The 15,302-nt window shown below is 36.1% G+C and overlaps 2 protein-coding genes across 5 annotated transcripts; both read right to left on the bottom strand.

Annotated features, from left to right (window-relative positions):
* Positions 1 to 440: 440 nt before the first annotated feature.
* Positions 441 to 4,270, bottom strand: LOC147288182 (glycosyltransferase (DUF604)). 3 transcript variants are annotated; one of them, XR_015121898.1, is made up of 4 exons: positions 3,321 to 4,270; positions 1,750 to 2,283; positions 1,373 to 1,589; positions 441 to 868 (listed from the first exon to the last, which is right to left on the bottom strand). XR_015121898.1 is itself a non-coding variant. In XM_086241675.1 (3 exons), the coding sequence occupies exons 1-3, from the start codon at positions 4,137 to 4,139 to the stop codon at positions 1,479 to 1,481; spliced, it is 1,464 nt and encodes a 487-aa protein (XP_086097801.1). In that variant the 5' UTR covers positions 4,140 to 4,270; the 3' UTR covers positions 1,163 to 1,478. The 3 variants fall into 3 exon arrangements, 1 of the variants encoding a protein (XP_086097801.1); XR_015121899.1 differs by having other exon boundaries at positions 1,378 to 1,589; XM_086241675.1 differs by lacking the exon at positions 441 to 868 and having other exon boundaries at positions 1,163 to 1,589.
* A 6,795-nt stretch (positions 4,271 to 11,065) lies between these two features.
* BBX10 (B-box type zinc finger protein with CCT domain-containing protein) lies at positions 11,066 to 13,515 on the bottom strand. 2 transcript variants are annotated; one of them, XM_086242170.1, is made up of 4 exons: positions 12,942 to 13,515; positions 12,288 to 12,514; positions 11,748 to 12,058; positions 11,066 to 11,192 (listed from the first exon to the last, which is right to left on the bottom strand). In XM_086242170.1, the coding sequence occupies exons 1-4, from the start codon at positions 13,513 to 13,515 to the stop codon at positions 11,066 to 11,068; spliced, it is 1,239 nt and encodes a 412-aa protein (XP_086098296.1). The 2 variants fall into 2 exon arrangements, with proteins under 2 accessions (XP_086098296.1, XP_086098297.1); XM_086242171.1 differs by having other exon boundaries at positions 12,288 to 12,512; positions 12,946 to 13,515.
* Between the last annotated feature and the right edge of the window lie 1,787 nt (positions 13,516 to 15,302).

Here is a 15,302-nt window from a genome sequence, read left to right as displayed (position 1 = left end):
CCACATCAAGATCCGGATACAAGATCCATGCATATAGCTAATAAAACCCCATATAAACCCAAAGCATGGTTTATTTACTAAAAAACCAAGTACTAGATCCGCAAAGTCAGAGACACAACACCATTAATGTTGGATCTACATAAACACTTGGAAGCTAGACTCAAGAATTGGGTTACTTGCACATTCTAAAGATGCACATGTACATGTATTGAATTTCAGCAATGCTCGCGCAGGACCAAAGTGCTAGCTATCATCCTACTCCTACAGTCCTACATAATAGAAAGGGGAGGCCATGGAGGTCGGTTACAATAGTCCTGAGGGACCAACTACAGCATTCACCACCCCTCTCAAAAATCACAAGCTACCCATTGTACTCAGCAATTTTTCATTTAAGGAATCATCAAAAAACCGACGACATGAAACACAGTAAGCATCTCAAGAATCTTTCTTAGCATGGTTATTCACAAAGAAAAAAAAAATATTCACTTTCGTAAGTCTCTTCACATCAATAGATGTATCAAAATGTAAGTTGCTCTACAACATGAATACATTTACTTGGGTTATAGCTCCCCCAGCAGACATGTTATTGGCATTTTCCTTCATTTTTATTTTTATTTTTTCTGTTCGTTCAATTTCAGAGAAACTTGGCCGCTGGAAACTTTAACAAGAGTGATCTTATCAGACATCAAAACGTAACCGGCTGCAGCCTCTCACAGTAGCTTCCTTTCAACAACAGACTCCAATTATTCCACATTCTCTTTTTCTTTTAATTTATTCTTTCACAAATCATTCCAAAATCAATATATACTTGCGCCATGTCTTGATCCGAAGATAAATGGCCATCTCCAAGTATATTTTCCCTCTCCTCCTGTCAAGAAGAATAGGAACTTTAACCATCATTATGTGCAGATCACTTTATCAAATAATATCACTTGGAGGTCATTTCGCAAAGAAAAATAGGAATCTCAAGCAAACGTACAAACAAGTGAACAACCAATACCAGATAGCATCATGACAGTAATGAACAAAGAAAATGAGCAAAATTCAACTTTCATTATTTTCAACTACTTATGAGCAATATATCAAAAAATCAATAACAGAGCCTGTTGCCATTAAGACAAGGATCATAGAATGAAATGCAACTAGAGAGAACTCTCCAACAAGTATGAATCAAATTTGAAAATTACAGGGATGAAATGTTCTGTCACAACTCACGACTCACGACCAAGCAGATTGCATTGAAATGATTTCACAAAAACAAATATGGAATTTGAAAGAATGCTATTCCTAGAGACTACATAACAATTTATTTCCATATTTTGAAGAAACTGACTAGGCTACAAAAAAAAAAATAGCAGAAACAAGAAATTACATTACACTTTTCCTTGAGAAGATTGATGAGTAGACCAAAATTGCTTGTACTTCTTTGAATTTTTCATGTAACTCATTCTCAGAGCAACCATTCCAATAGAGAAACTCTAGAAATTCATGGATATTAGTTCATCATCTCCACATCTTCTAATTTTGATGGTCATCGAATCATTAAAAGACGGCAAAATGTTGCAGCAGTGACGACGTGGAGCCTTCATCTGGAATGTAACGGATGGACATTAGTTAAACAGCATCAACTTAAAATAACTAAAAGATGAAGGAAAATTTAATATAGCAGAGAAGTTCTAAATTTCAAAGTTATATCTATATCAGTTATAAATTCCAAAATGTGTTATATCCATATCAGTTAAGTAATACCTCTTCAACATCAGGCTCTAGCTTCTGTGAGAACACTCTGATCTGGTCCAGCTTCTTTATTGCATTCGCTTTAGAGCAGTTTTTGACATTGTGCCTGGTGTAGTTGCTCCAAATGCCATGGCTGTTAGATATGACGCTTTCCAGAAAAAAGATGGTAGGTCTTTTACATGCATCTTTTGGATAATCTCTCATTTTAAACATGTAACGACTTGCATCAATACTACCACTCCTCCTCCAAGGCATAAAAGTTTTCTGCAGTGAAAGGAGATCTGGGAGAAATTCATTGCCATCGTACACCTGAATAGCATAACCCCAGGCAACAGAAACAGTCAATGAATGTGAACTGTCATAGCATACAGTTTGCTGCAATATCCTGGCAGGATCAGCATTCACAGCTTCAAAAAGATGTTCCAAAGCTTGAGTCTTGTTCCTGTTAGGGAAGATTGGATCTGCAGCATCCAAATGATGAAGGGACACCAAAGGAGACAATGGATGTGCAGATAGCATTCCAAACAAATTCCCCCGCATATCAACCTAGTTAAACAATAATAAGATAAGAAATGCCCTTGAAACAAATCCACAACTTAAATCTCAGCAAACAAGCTCAAATTAGATTCAATGAATAATAGGACTATCCTCAAAACTATATATGATCTGAAAGTATGGTTGTGCCATTCCCAACAGATATCCAACATAGTTTTAATCAGCTCTTTGACCTGGCAATGATGACAATTGACAAAAACTGAATTGCCAATTTTAGTTCATGCATGTGCAAATAAGCTTATAACTAGAAAATCAGGCCAACAATGTAGTTGCATCATATTCAAAGTTGAAACATAGCGAAGCAGGGGGGCACAAAATATAATACAGACTTGTGCCATGTTCTAAGTCAAGTAACTAAAGTTATAATGTCTGTTCATAATGTTTCTTGGTAAAGCCTAAAGGCAGAATAGGTTTTGAGTGATGCAGCCAAATAAATCCTAAGTAGCTTCAATTGTAAAAGTTGAAAAAGTAGAACCAAGAAATCATCCAGTTGATAGTTTTTACAGAATAGTAATCCAGTTAAGTCCATCAAGGAGCAACTATTTTCCATACCATATATTAAACTAAGCACACCTAACTCTTTCTTTATCAACTTCCTGATTCTATCAAATTCAATTCATAATCTTTACAAGTGAAAGGCAAAGCCCAAGTACAAAGCTGGTATAGAATGAGCTGCTACCCAGCTGAAAGAGTTCAGTCTCTAAAGGAAATAGAATCTATAAAATCCAAAAATGATAGAGGTCCCAAAGCTTCATTAAACACAATCAACTACCTCCTAGTAAAAGAATGGTTCAATGGGCCTTCCAGTCCGGACCAAAAGCTTATGATAAATAAACTTTCCTAACAAAAACAAAAATCAACGCAATTCATTAAACACCATCAAACAATTACTTCCCAAACAGAAACCAATTTCATGATAAACAAAATTTAACTATTAAGGCAAATGCATTCACATACCATTAAAATCTTATAAAGCTAATTACATATTCACATGAAATTAAATTAATTTCATTTAATCAATTCAGTACCTGATGAAACCCAGGCTCATGGGTCAACACAACGCCGAGCTCCGCCAAGCACGAGAAGACCCTGGAATCGCTTCCGTACAAGTGGCCGTACCTCATCAAGCAGGAGTCCAAAACCCTAGCCAAAACCCTAGCCAGCGAATGGCTTATGGCGAACCCTCCCCCGCCGAACGCCATGTCGAACGAGTACTTCTCGTTCTGCATGTAGCTCTCGGAGTTGCTCCCTATGTAGAACCACCGGTCGTGGTCGTACTTGGATAGCGTCCTCATCAGGTTGTCCACGAAGAACACCGTGTCGTCGTCGCCGAACACGAACCACCTGACGTCCGGCTCGCCGCGGTCGACTGCCTCCTTGACCACGCGCGCCACGCGGATCGCGGACCGGAGCCCGCCCCGCAAAGTGTACGGGAAGCGCGATGTGTCGCCGGAGACGACGATCGGGACGACGGAGTCGGCGGAGGAGGAGCCATCGGGCGGGGCACGGTCGAGGAAGGCCAAGGCGCGCGTGGAGGAGGAGGGGGGACACCAGAGGCGGAGGTAGGGCTTGCGGCGGCCCCAGGAACGAGAGGAGGCGGCGATGGCGAAGAGAAGGTGGCGGCGCGTGGTGGGAGAGGAGGAGGCGCGTGAGAGGAGGGCAGGAGGCTCGTGGGCGAAGAGGATGAGGAAGTAGAGGTTGAGGAAGAGGGAGAGGATTAAGAGGAGGATCTTGAGGCGGGAGGGGGTTAAGGCTTTGGGCATTACGAATGGGAGAGAAAGAGAGAGGTATCGGAATTTGATGGCTTTGCACACAGTATTCGCTTTCCTCTTGATTTTTTGGTACATTAAAAATGTAAATTTACAAAGAGACAAACAAAAACTCACAGTCACAGTCACAGTCTCGCAGCAAAGCTGGTGAGGATGAAGACGATGATTTTGTTTCCTTAATCAAACATCAAGCATCTACCTGAGTAAGTGAACAGTGATAAAACTGACAAATCATTTAGTGTCTAACTTCTCTCGGTGGTATCTAAACTTTTATTTGTCTTAATTGAATATTTAAATTTTTATTTTGTATGCAATATATACCAAAGTAAATTTCTGTTAAAATTATTAACTGAAGTTAAGGATAATATAATCACTTCAAATAAAAACTAATAAACCTTTAAAAATAATATAAAATATAAAACAAATAAATAATTGAATTGAAAAAAAACAAAAAAAAAAGCCCAACAACCCCTTCGTCCCTAAACCCTTTTCCCTCCTCCCCCCCATATCGATAACCCAACCCACCCACCTCTCTCCCCATCTCCGGCCTTAATTGATCTTGCTGTCCTTGGCAACGGCGATAGGCGACAGCGATTAAAAACTCGATTGACTCATCATCTGTCACGTTATAGAAGCCATCGGATTGACAACCGGTGGACAAATAGGTCCTCTGCCCCAAAATCAAGGTGATGAAGCCAATTTCCTTTCGGTGGTTTATGTATATATTATCCAACTTGATTACAGGTGTTAATAACCTAGAAAATGAAGGGATTTATTCAAAATATTTGCTATAAATATACCAAAGCCTTTTCTTTTCTTTCAAAAGTTGTAACCAAACCTCTGTGAAAAGATCATATAGAGAAACAAAAGATATTACTTTGGTATTATACACTCTGAAAGTGCAATGGCTATACATTTCTTCCAACAATCAATTAGCAGCCAAATAACACATGAAGATCACTTCCACTGAGGCCACTTGATTGTTTCTGCACATCCTTTTTTAATATTTGATGGACTGGACGACAAGATCAATGCCGTGCGATGGTGGGTGGGTTGGGTTACCGATGCGAGGGAGGAGGGTGAAGGCCTAAAGGGGCTGCTGGGCTTCTTGTTTTGTTTTCCTTTTTTTTTTTTTTGTTCAATTCAATTATTTATTTGTTTTTTATTTTATATTATTTTTAAAGATTTATATTATTTTTTTTTTGAAGTTATCATTATTGTCTTTAACTTCTGTTAACAATTTTAACATAAATTCATTTAGATACCTATTAAATATAAAATAAAAGTTTGAGTACTCAATTGAGACTAATAAAAATTTAAATACTATATAAAAACAAAAATCAAAATTTAGATACTAAAAATGAAAAAAAACCCTTTGAATAATTAATGAACAGTAGAAAGTTACGCTGGCGCAATCGGACTCTTGTTTATGGGTTTTGGGCCTGACTCGGGTTGCACTGTATGGGCTTACACGCTTAACAAGCAGTATGCCAGGCCCTGTAGCTTTATGGAGCTCAATTCTATTTCACTCTTTGTTGTGTCCCTGGTCCCTTGTAAACTAGAATTCAAATCCACTACTTATATTTTTTTTTTAGCAAATTACAATTTAGTACCTCAACTTTACATGTTGTTTCAACTTAGTACCCCAACTTTGAAAACTTGCAAAAAAGTATCTCAACTTTCATTTTGTATCAACTTAGTACCCCAACTTTGAAAACTTGCAAAAAAGTACCACAACTTTCATTTTGTGTCAAAATAATACCTCCGTTAGTTTTTCTGTCAAAGTGGCAGGGGTATTTTCGTCTTTTCCTTAAATTTTAAAAATAATAATTTTTTTAATAAAAAAAATTCTTAAAAATTTCATAAAATTAAAAAAAATTTCATAAATTTTTTGTTAATTTTATGAAATTTTTTCGTAAAATTAAATTTAAAAAATAATAAAATTTTTTTAATAAAAAAATTTCTTAAAATTTCATAAATTTTTTTTTTAATTTTATGAAATTATTTTATTAAAAAAAATTATTATTTTTAAATTTAAGGAAAAGACGAAAATACCCCTGCCACTTTGACAGAAAAACTAACGGAGGTACTATTTTGACACAAAATGAAAGTTGAGGTACTTTTTTGCAAGTTTTCAAAGTTGGGGTACTAAGTTGATACAAAATAAAAGTTGAAGTACTTTTTTGCAAGTTTTCAAAGTTGAGGTACTAAATTGAAACAACATATAAAGTTGAGGTACTAAATTGTAATTTGCTCTTTTTTTTTAATATTATATTTTATGGTTAAAAGTTAAAACTGTATCCTTCTTAACAAGGAAGAGATTATGGGCCCTAATAATATGTGTGTGCTACAAGGACACGAAGTTTGATGTGGCTAATTTATTTATACCTTGGGCTTCGTTGGGAACATAAGATAGAATTAGATAAAATAAATAGTTAAATTCATGTGTATTTAAAAAAAAAGTTTCTAACTTGAAATAATAAGATTTATTAAGATGGACTAATCATAAGGTAAGAGTGTAAGACTTATCCTTTCTAATCTCCCCAAAAATGATGAGATTAAATAATTTATTTTATTTTCATCTTCTTCTCTCAACTTAGAAGACACATTCACTGTTATTTTTTAAATACACATGAATTTAGCTATTTATCCTATCTAATTTTATTTATGCACCAAAAAATTATTATATGTAACCGTAACACCACGTGACATAATGACGTAGTGTTACCAATTCACTCAAATTAATTATAACACATGGACGATTTTAAAGGTTTTTAACTAGATTTTAGGGGTTTAGAAATTCATTATTATACACGTATTATAATTTGAGTGGATTTATAACACCACGTTATCATGTCACGTGGTGGTACGGTCACACATAATAATTTCTCGCACAAAATGAGGCCGAAATCATTTTTCAATTGCCACATTAGTTGGAGGAAAAGACATTTTTACCCATTTCAAATTAGACCTAAATCCTAATTAAAGCATTTTCTTCTCCATTTTTAATTATTTCTAATTTTCTGCACAAAGAGTAAAGCTTTGCCCCAGTCCGAGGAAACTTTCTTCTCTCCAATGTTCTCATCTCCTCACCAGGTTGAAGTAATATTAATCTCATTTTGTCTTGTAAGACTATATAAATGATGTTGGTGCTTTTGGATTCCCCTCTATGATGGTGCTTGTATTGTTAATATAGTGAACTGGGCTATCTGGTCCAAAGCAATCAGGCATGCATGTTGCAGAGGCAACACTATGGCTGAGAGAATTTTTGTTTATCAAGGTCGTAGCAGAGGCTTTTCTGAACGGTATATCTGGGTTCTGGTCCTTGAATTTAAGTGAGAGAGTTATTAGGGAGAAAATAGGAAGTGGGTTGGTTGTAATCTCCATGATTTTGCAGTTGATAGCATCATCATCACCAGAAATTCCCTCACAGAAAAAGCCTAGTAAATTTTCAAGATATGTTGAATATGGTGTTAGTGCAATAGAGTTCAATATGCAATGATGTAAAAAATCAAACTTCTACCCAAACCCCTAAAAGAAAAACATGAACAATCAAACATACTCTGTAATTATATCAACAATCAGATCCCCTAGTATCATAATTCATTAATTCCTATCCTAATATAAATATTGTGAAGAAAACTTATGTATTTCACTTAAAAGCCCATTGGCCCGCCTACGACGGTCGACCCCCTTCTTCTTCTTTAGGAGTGGCTATTCTTGATGTTAAAAGTCTTATGAATCTCTTTAGTTTTCCTTGTTCATGTATATCACAATTTGTACGGCCGTGATCAATTTGTTTGTTGCCAACATCGATGAGGGCAAATTAAGATTTATAATTTAGGGCTTAATGATTTGGAGCTGAAAGTTTTTATTTCTATCTATTTAATTTGGTTTTTTGTAAAATTTATAATCAAATGTAAAATAGTCTTTATAAAATTTAATATGACAACTAATTAATGAGTTGAATTTAACAATATTAAAAGTCAATTGACATGGCAATTTCATGTCATTAGGGCACAAAATTAGAGCATCCTAGCATTGTCTTTCTGAATATTTGTTTTTGTTTTTTTTTTTTTCCCCAAAACTCATTCCACTGCTCAGTTGTAATTGTCGCATCATTCATGCATCCCAACTTGGCTAGAAATTCTAAAACCTTCACCACTTAATTTTTGAAAACACTAGAATAAGTTTCCACTTATATTGAACCATTATTATAACATTTTTGGATTGACCAATTCAGTTGGTGAAATAAAAGATATATCAAACTATAAGTGGACACGATATATAACCCAATTTGTCTTTTGAGATTGACCAATTTGGTGAAACCACCAACCAAGTCTTTTTGGTCCATTACTTTTCTGTGTCCTAAATTTTTGGTATTCAGCAACTCATTAGATTGGAATATTGGATGGCAATCATGGCATATAAGAGCTTGAAGCTTGCAATTTCAACCATACAAGTGGAATTCATGCGTCAACACCAAACCATACGTGGACAAGGACATTTTCTCCATGAATTGCGGGGTCGAAATAAAAACAATGGGCATCAAACTTCTCCTAAACGCATACAACTCTATGACAATATTGGTAGGTCCCAATTTGAAAGGCTTTAATTCTAGACCATACAACAAGCTTTCTTCTTTAGTAACCCGAATCGACTGGTTAACCACTCAACAACAAAATTATGGCTCATAACCTCGCACCAAGGATGACATAAAAAACTCTCAAAGTTTAATCATGTTTCGCTTTTTCCATATTTTGTCAAATTAGTGGTTTCTATTTTGTCAAAACTAGTGGACAAATTCTTTTTTGTGCTTCATTACTTTGTAGCCCCATTTTACAAATAATTAGGCCCTTAATAATGTCACCGTCCGAAAAAATCGATAAACAAAAGGAACCCACAAGTATCTTATGGTTCCCTTTCAAGCCACACAAGATTTATAGTCCAAGCATTTTCTGAATCACAAGTTTAAAGTCTTTTGGGCATTGATATTTAAGAAGATAAATACAATGACATTTTTGTCATGTAGTGGCATGGATGTTATTACTTATTACATTAAAGGCTTGAAATTATAGGACAGAATTCATCTACATGAACTGCATGTAAAGAGTGTTGACATATCCCACGCCAGCATTGCTTATAAATTTGCTTTTTTGTTCAACTTCTTGGCCATCATATAGAGCTTCGAAAATGTGCAAAGGTGTAGAAGAGAGTGGTTTCTGCAAGCCACCAACTCCCAAAGAAGCTATTCAACCAAGTGCCTCAACAGGTTGGGTGTCTTGTGAGCTCTGCAGCTCAAGGGCTTCATTGTATTGCCTAGCAGATGATGCATATTTGTGTAGGAAATGTGACCAATGGGTTCATGGGGCTAATTGTTTGGCCTTCAGGCATGTCAGATGCTTGCTCTGCAACACATGTCAGAATCTTACTCAAAGATATGTCATTGGGATTTCTATGGAGGTGATGCTCCCAACCATTCTGAGTTGGGTACAGAGAAGCAGGTGTAATTCAAATGCTAGAAGAAAGTGCTCTGCAACACTGAAAAGGCCTTTCCTTTTTCTTTGAGATATATATAATACTCCTTTTAAGTTTCTTTCTTTTTATGTCATTTTTTATTATGAGATTGTGTCCTGTGAACCATTAATTGATAGAGAACCAGTGTAGTCTATGAGGTATTGAAGATGGAGTACTCAAATGTTGGAAATGGGAAATCACCCTTTTTTTTTTTTTTTCTTTTTTCATTTGTAACAGTTTCCACAATTTCAGACAAAAAAATTGTAGCCAGGACATAAATTTTCAACCTTTTATTATTTTGTGTGATCTCAATGGCTTGTGAACCAAAATTTACAGAGAGAATACATCCTTATTCTTTCATCATCACTCATCAGGATCACACATCAAGTATTTCTATTATGTATGTAGTCTATTTGATCTACCTGAAAACAGATGTCTTCCATTTAAGAAGACTAAGTTTAATTAGATCATCAAATGGTACTGCAAGACATGTTGTTCCAATGCTTGGCCTCTAAGCATGGAAATGACAATCTGCCTCAAAATTGTAGCCAGAGAAGATTAATAACCATATTGTTCAAAATTAGGGGTGATAAGAGAGAAGACACATGCCATCTATAGTTGTTTGGGAAGCATCTGAACCACTAGTCATTCAAAGGAAGAGCATATATGTCAATGCAAAGCACAGACTAAACAAATGAATGTTGAACATTGGTGCATTATATCCTCTAAAACAAAGATGAACCTGTGAATATGATCCAATGTAAACACATTAAAATCTTTTTCGTCATCAGAAATCTACTTCTTTCTAATTGATCCCGCACTATATGGTGAATATTTTTGTAGTATGATTCCATTAAATCCTAATTTGATTTCATTCCCTCAATTTTAGTGACCGGTCCAGTTTTCTTTAGTAGCTAATTGCACAATGCATTTTCTGCACTCAAATACAGAGTACAAGATAGATTTAGAGGCATTGAGGCCATGTTAATTTGTTTGGCCGGATCCAGGTCAGGAATGGAAATTGGTTTCCTATACCTATTCTAACATTCCAGTCAAACAAAAAAGGCCTGAAGGCTGTATATATATATATATATATAGTCATTGTTGAGAGGAATTAAAACCATGCTTCATGATCATTTCCCTTCATTGTGTTGCTCTTGATTTCAAGTTCATTGTTCTTATTTTCATTGATTGGTTTTAATCTTTTTAACGCATATTAAGAATTTTAGAGAGTTTGTTGTTCCTTACTCTCTTGATGTTCAGAAGTGGGATATTTAGGAAGGGCAATGAAGGATTTTGAATAGATGATAACCCCAAAGAATCAACTTTTATTGAGAAAGAAAACAGCTTTTATTTCTGCATAATCTTGAAATAACAGTCATTCCAGTACAGGGAACATGAATCATGCACAGCTTCTGGTGGACTAACTTATTTAATCAGGCCTTGTCTTGCAGCTAAGGAGACATACTTTGCTTGATATAAATGCCTCAGAAGTTCCTTGTCACTAGAGGATCGTAATCATATTCTTCACCGGCTTTCACAAATCTGCCTTTGACGCGCTTTCTAGTATCAGCTCTGGCCTTTCTAGAGGCATATCTTATTTGTTTACCAAACCTACACATCAAAAACACACAAAACAGAAAAATATCTCTTAGAAGTAAGGAATTTTACAGACTTCATAGTTTACTATTAAATACATCATGTATTTGAGTCCAGGAACTGCATATTCGTTTGAACTTTCAATCCTGAACAAAGTCCAGCACATACATGTCAAATATATGAAAGAATTCACAAACAATTCAGGCACATAGCTTACAACATCTTTTGCAATCGTAGTTGCATTCTTATGGAAGATAAATTCTCTGATCAGAATATATTTACAATATTGATAATCTGAAATTAAATAAGCATATTCCTAGAACATAAGATATTCACAAAATTTTATATTAAACTTAAACTGATAGTAGTATCACACCTTATACCACAGGATTTCTTGTGACTTATGATTTAGAGCATGTTAAAGAGCATCGATAAAAAAGGATGAGTTTTAAGCAGCTTTGGAGAATATATGATGCGTATGCAATTCTAATATATATGCACAGAGATCAGCTTAAATTGATCTTGAGAAAGAAAACAGCATAGTCTATATATACAGAACTAGATACATACATGCGAGTTTTCTTTTTTTCCTTGTATCTCATCTTTGCTTTGTCCCTTGCTTGTGGACTGCTAGCCTCCAAAGTTGACTCCCAAGGCTCTCCAGTTAGAAACATGGGTGATAATCCACAATCTTGATAATCAGGATTACTTTCCCTAGTGATGCTGGTTAGTGAAAGTGATATGGTTGAATGAACTTGCCCAGCAGGAAATCCCAGATTGATGGGTAAGCAGTTTCCGCTACCATTCAAGGCTGGCATCACACTAGATGACCCACAAGAGGATTGGAAAGCCACACAATCTTGTTGTCCTGATGCTGATGCCTAAAGAAACACACAAAAGTCAAGCACATTGTAAACAAATCTCGTAAATCCAAAGGTAAGCGGAATGCAGAGATACAACAGAATCATTTAATGTCTAAGATATCATGAATGCACTACTCTGAAAAGTTCTTTGGTAAATGAGTGAACTCAGGAGGAAAATTAGAGGATCATATATATAGCAGAAGATGATTTGATAAAAAATCTGAAAGAAAATAGAAGTTGAGAGGACCTGCACAGCATTCTCAATAGGGCCATTAGACGCTGTAACTGATAAGTTCTTTTCCATTAATAGGCAATCCAAGTCTCCATCCTCAAACTGGTATCTGAAAGGACCTTGCGTGGAGCTAAATATCTCATCAGCATTTTCAAAGTTTAATGGAACATCATCCAAGTTGAGACCTTCACATAAATCATTGCCATCCTGAATTGCAAGATCTTTAAAAGTGGAAGAACCCTGTAGCACATAAAGTGATAAAAATGCATAGCATTTGAATGAAGCTAGTTCAAAACAATATCTATCATCTTCTTTTTTTGTGTAGCCTTAATGATTAAGTGCTTTTGAGGCCCTCCTAAATGGAAAAGGCTCATTCATCTGATTCATTGTCACAAACATTAATTACTTGCATTGTCATTCACCAGCCAAACTAGCTAGTACAAAATTTTACCTTTGGCAGGCTTGACTCCTGAATTGCAAGATCTTTAAAAGTGGAAGAACTCTGTAGCTAGAACATGATCGAAGTGATAAAAATGCATCAATTCAATTTAAGAGGGAATAAAATAGCATATGAATGAAGCTCCTAAATGAAAAGGCTCAATAGTCTGATTCATTGCCACAAACATTACTTGCATTGTCACCATGCAGCCAAATCAACAAGTACAAAATTTACCTTTGGCATGCTTGACTCCTGAGGCAAGCAATTGGGATTTGATGGAATCATGGCAGATGAAGCCATCCAAGGCTCAAACTTGGCACAAGGGTCTAGTTCATTCAACTTTCCAGTCACTGCCGGCCCAAATGACCCCTCACTACCTTTAGCTTCCATAGTGTTGCTGATGCAAGTCTCATTTATTGGCACTGAAAGTGACTCCCAAACCCCACCATCAAAACCACCACCAGAAGAAGGTAGATCAAGAACCGAAGACCAAATTCGCGTAAACTTAGCCAACGAAGGACAACCCGTGTAACAAGTCAATGCCTGGCTTCGGTGCCCCATTCCTGCACAACCATTGTTGTGATTCCACTGACAGCTTTGACACAGAGACATTTTCTCATCCATGCACCGGACTATTGCAGGCTGAGCATTGCACTTGTCACATAGAAGTGAACGCGGGTGCCTACGTGACAAAGCATTGGCAGAGTGTACGGATCCATCACATTGCAAGCAAAGCCGAGCCACATCCGATTTGCAGTAAACAACTGCCCTCATCACTCCACAAAAGTCACACAGAGGCTCCATCTTTGATGATACTACTTCAATTCCCTCTTCTAACCTACTAGCTGGTAGTTATTAATTCCTCCTAACTAATTAAACTAACTTACTGATAGATCATGGCGGGAACTCGGCTTCGTTGTTTTATTAATTCGGGCCATCCTGAGATTTCTGGGGCTCTATGAAAAACAAGTGGGGTCCTTTTTAATACTCTTACATAAAAGATTAAAATGTTATATATCAATGCTGAGAAAAACATGCATGTAACGAGACTTTTACAATATTTTCTCACATGCATGCATGTTAGTTATGTGATCAGTTATTGTGAGAGGAATGATGTATACATCCGTTACATGGAAGTTTTTCTCTTTAATAAAACAATGAATACACAAAACAAATTAGCAAAGATAATTTTAAATTTTTTCAATTAAAGATCAAGAATTAATTCAAAGAATCAAAATTTAAATAAATTTCTTTTTTACATAAAATTCGACTCAAAATTTGCATATGATGCTACTATGTTTTCTTCTTCTAAAATGACAAAAAGAAACTTGAGCCTATTTTCACAATGGTTGTCATTGTACATCCATAGTGATTTTATTGAAAAACACAAAAGATAAAATGGCGAACACTCAAGTTTGGTACCGAGCGTTCGAGTTAATTAAAGTGGATGGGCCTATATATCACTAATTTTTTAAAATGGTATTAAGCCCTAAGGAAAACTTTATAATAAATAGATAATTACAAACAAACATAAAAATATTATAAAGCCCACACAAATGCGAACAAAAGAAAATAGTAAGGCCCACGATAATCATAGTAAATTATTTGCTCATAAAGTGGGCGAAAAATTATGAGAAAATTAGGGTTCGTTGCCCTAGCAACAAAAATGAACCTAATAACTTCTTCATGCTTATGGGGGAAAATTAGGGTTTGTTGCCCTAGTTTTGGGCAACAAATTAATCCACCATGCTTCTAATTTAATCATGGTTAATTTTTAAGCCATACAAACAAACATAAAAATATTACAAGCCCACACAAATGCAAACAAAAGAAAATAGTAAGGCCCACAATAATCAAAATAATTTATTTGCTCATGTAGTGGACGAAAAATTATGAGAAAATTAGGGCAACAAACATGAACCTAATAACCTCTCCGTGTTTGGGGGGAGGGGGGAATTGGGGTTAATTTGTTGCCCTAGTTTTGGGCAACAAACATGAACCTAATAACCCCTCCATGTTTGGGGGGAGGGGGGAATTAGAGTTAATTTGTTGTCCTAGCTAGTTTTGGGCAACAAACATGAACCTAATAACATACCTCCATGCTAGGTGCATGGGGGGGGGGGGAGGGGGGGAGGGGGGGGGGGGGGGAGGAAATTAGGGTTTGTTGCCCTAGTTAATTTTTATAATAAATACATTTAAATCATAATTTTGAGAAAAAAATATTTACAACAAAAATAATCATAACCTCATGCCACCCGACAGTTATTGAGATAGTCGGGTTAGAATAGTCGTAGAAATTGCTTCCTTGCACCCCAAGTTCAACCCTTCCTCTTTCTAAATACAATAATAACCAAGTTCGACCCTTCCTCTTTCTAAATACAGTAATAAAAAGCCCACGCCGCATACGCCACCCCACCCACCAAACCCAACAGCCCCAACCCCTCCACTCCTCACCGCCAACTGGTCCAACACTGGCAACCACCGCAGCCACCAGAAACCCTCATCTCTCTCTCTCACTCTCTCTCTCTCTCTCTCTCTCTCTCTCTCTCTCTCTCTCTCTCACTCTCACTCTCACTCTCGTTGTTTCTGTG

The sequence above is a fragment of the Dryas octopetala genome, chromosome 4, assembly GCF_963921425.1.
Source record: "Dryas octopetala chromosome 4, drDryOcto1.1, whole genome shotgun sequence".
Classification (NCBI taxonomy): domain Eukaryota; kingdom Viridiplantae; phylum Streptophyta; class Magnoliopsida; order Rosales; family Rosaceae; genus Dryas; species Dryas octopetala.
Note: the sequence above shows the minus strand (reverse complement) of the source record. Positions and strands in the feature narration are given on the sequence as shown.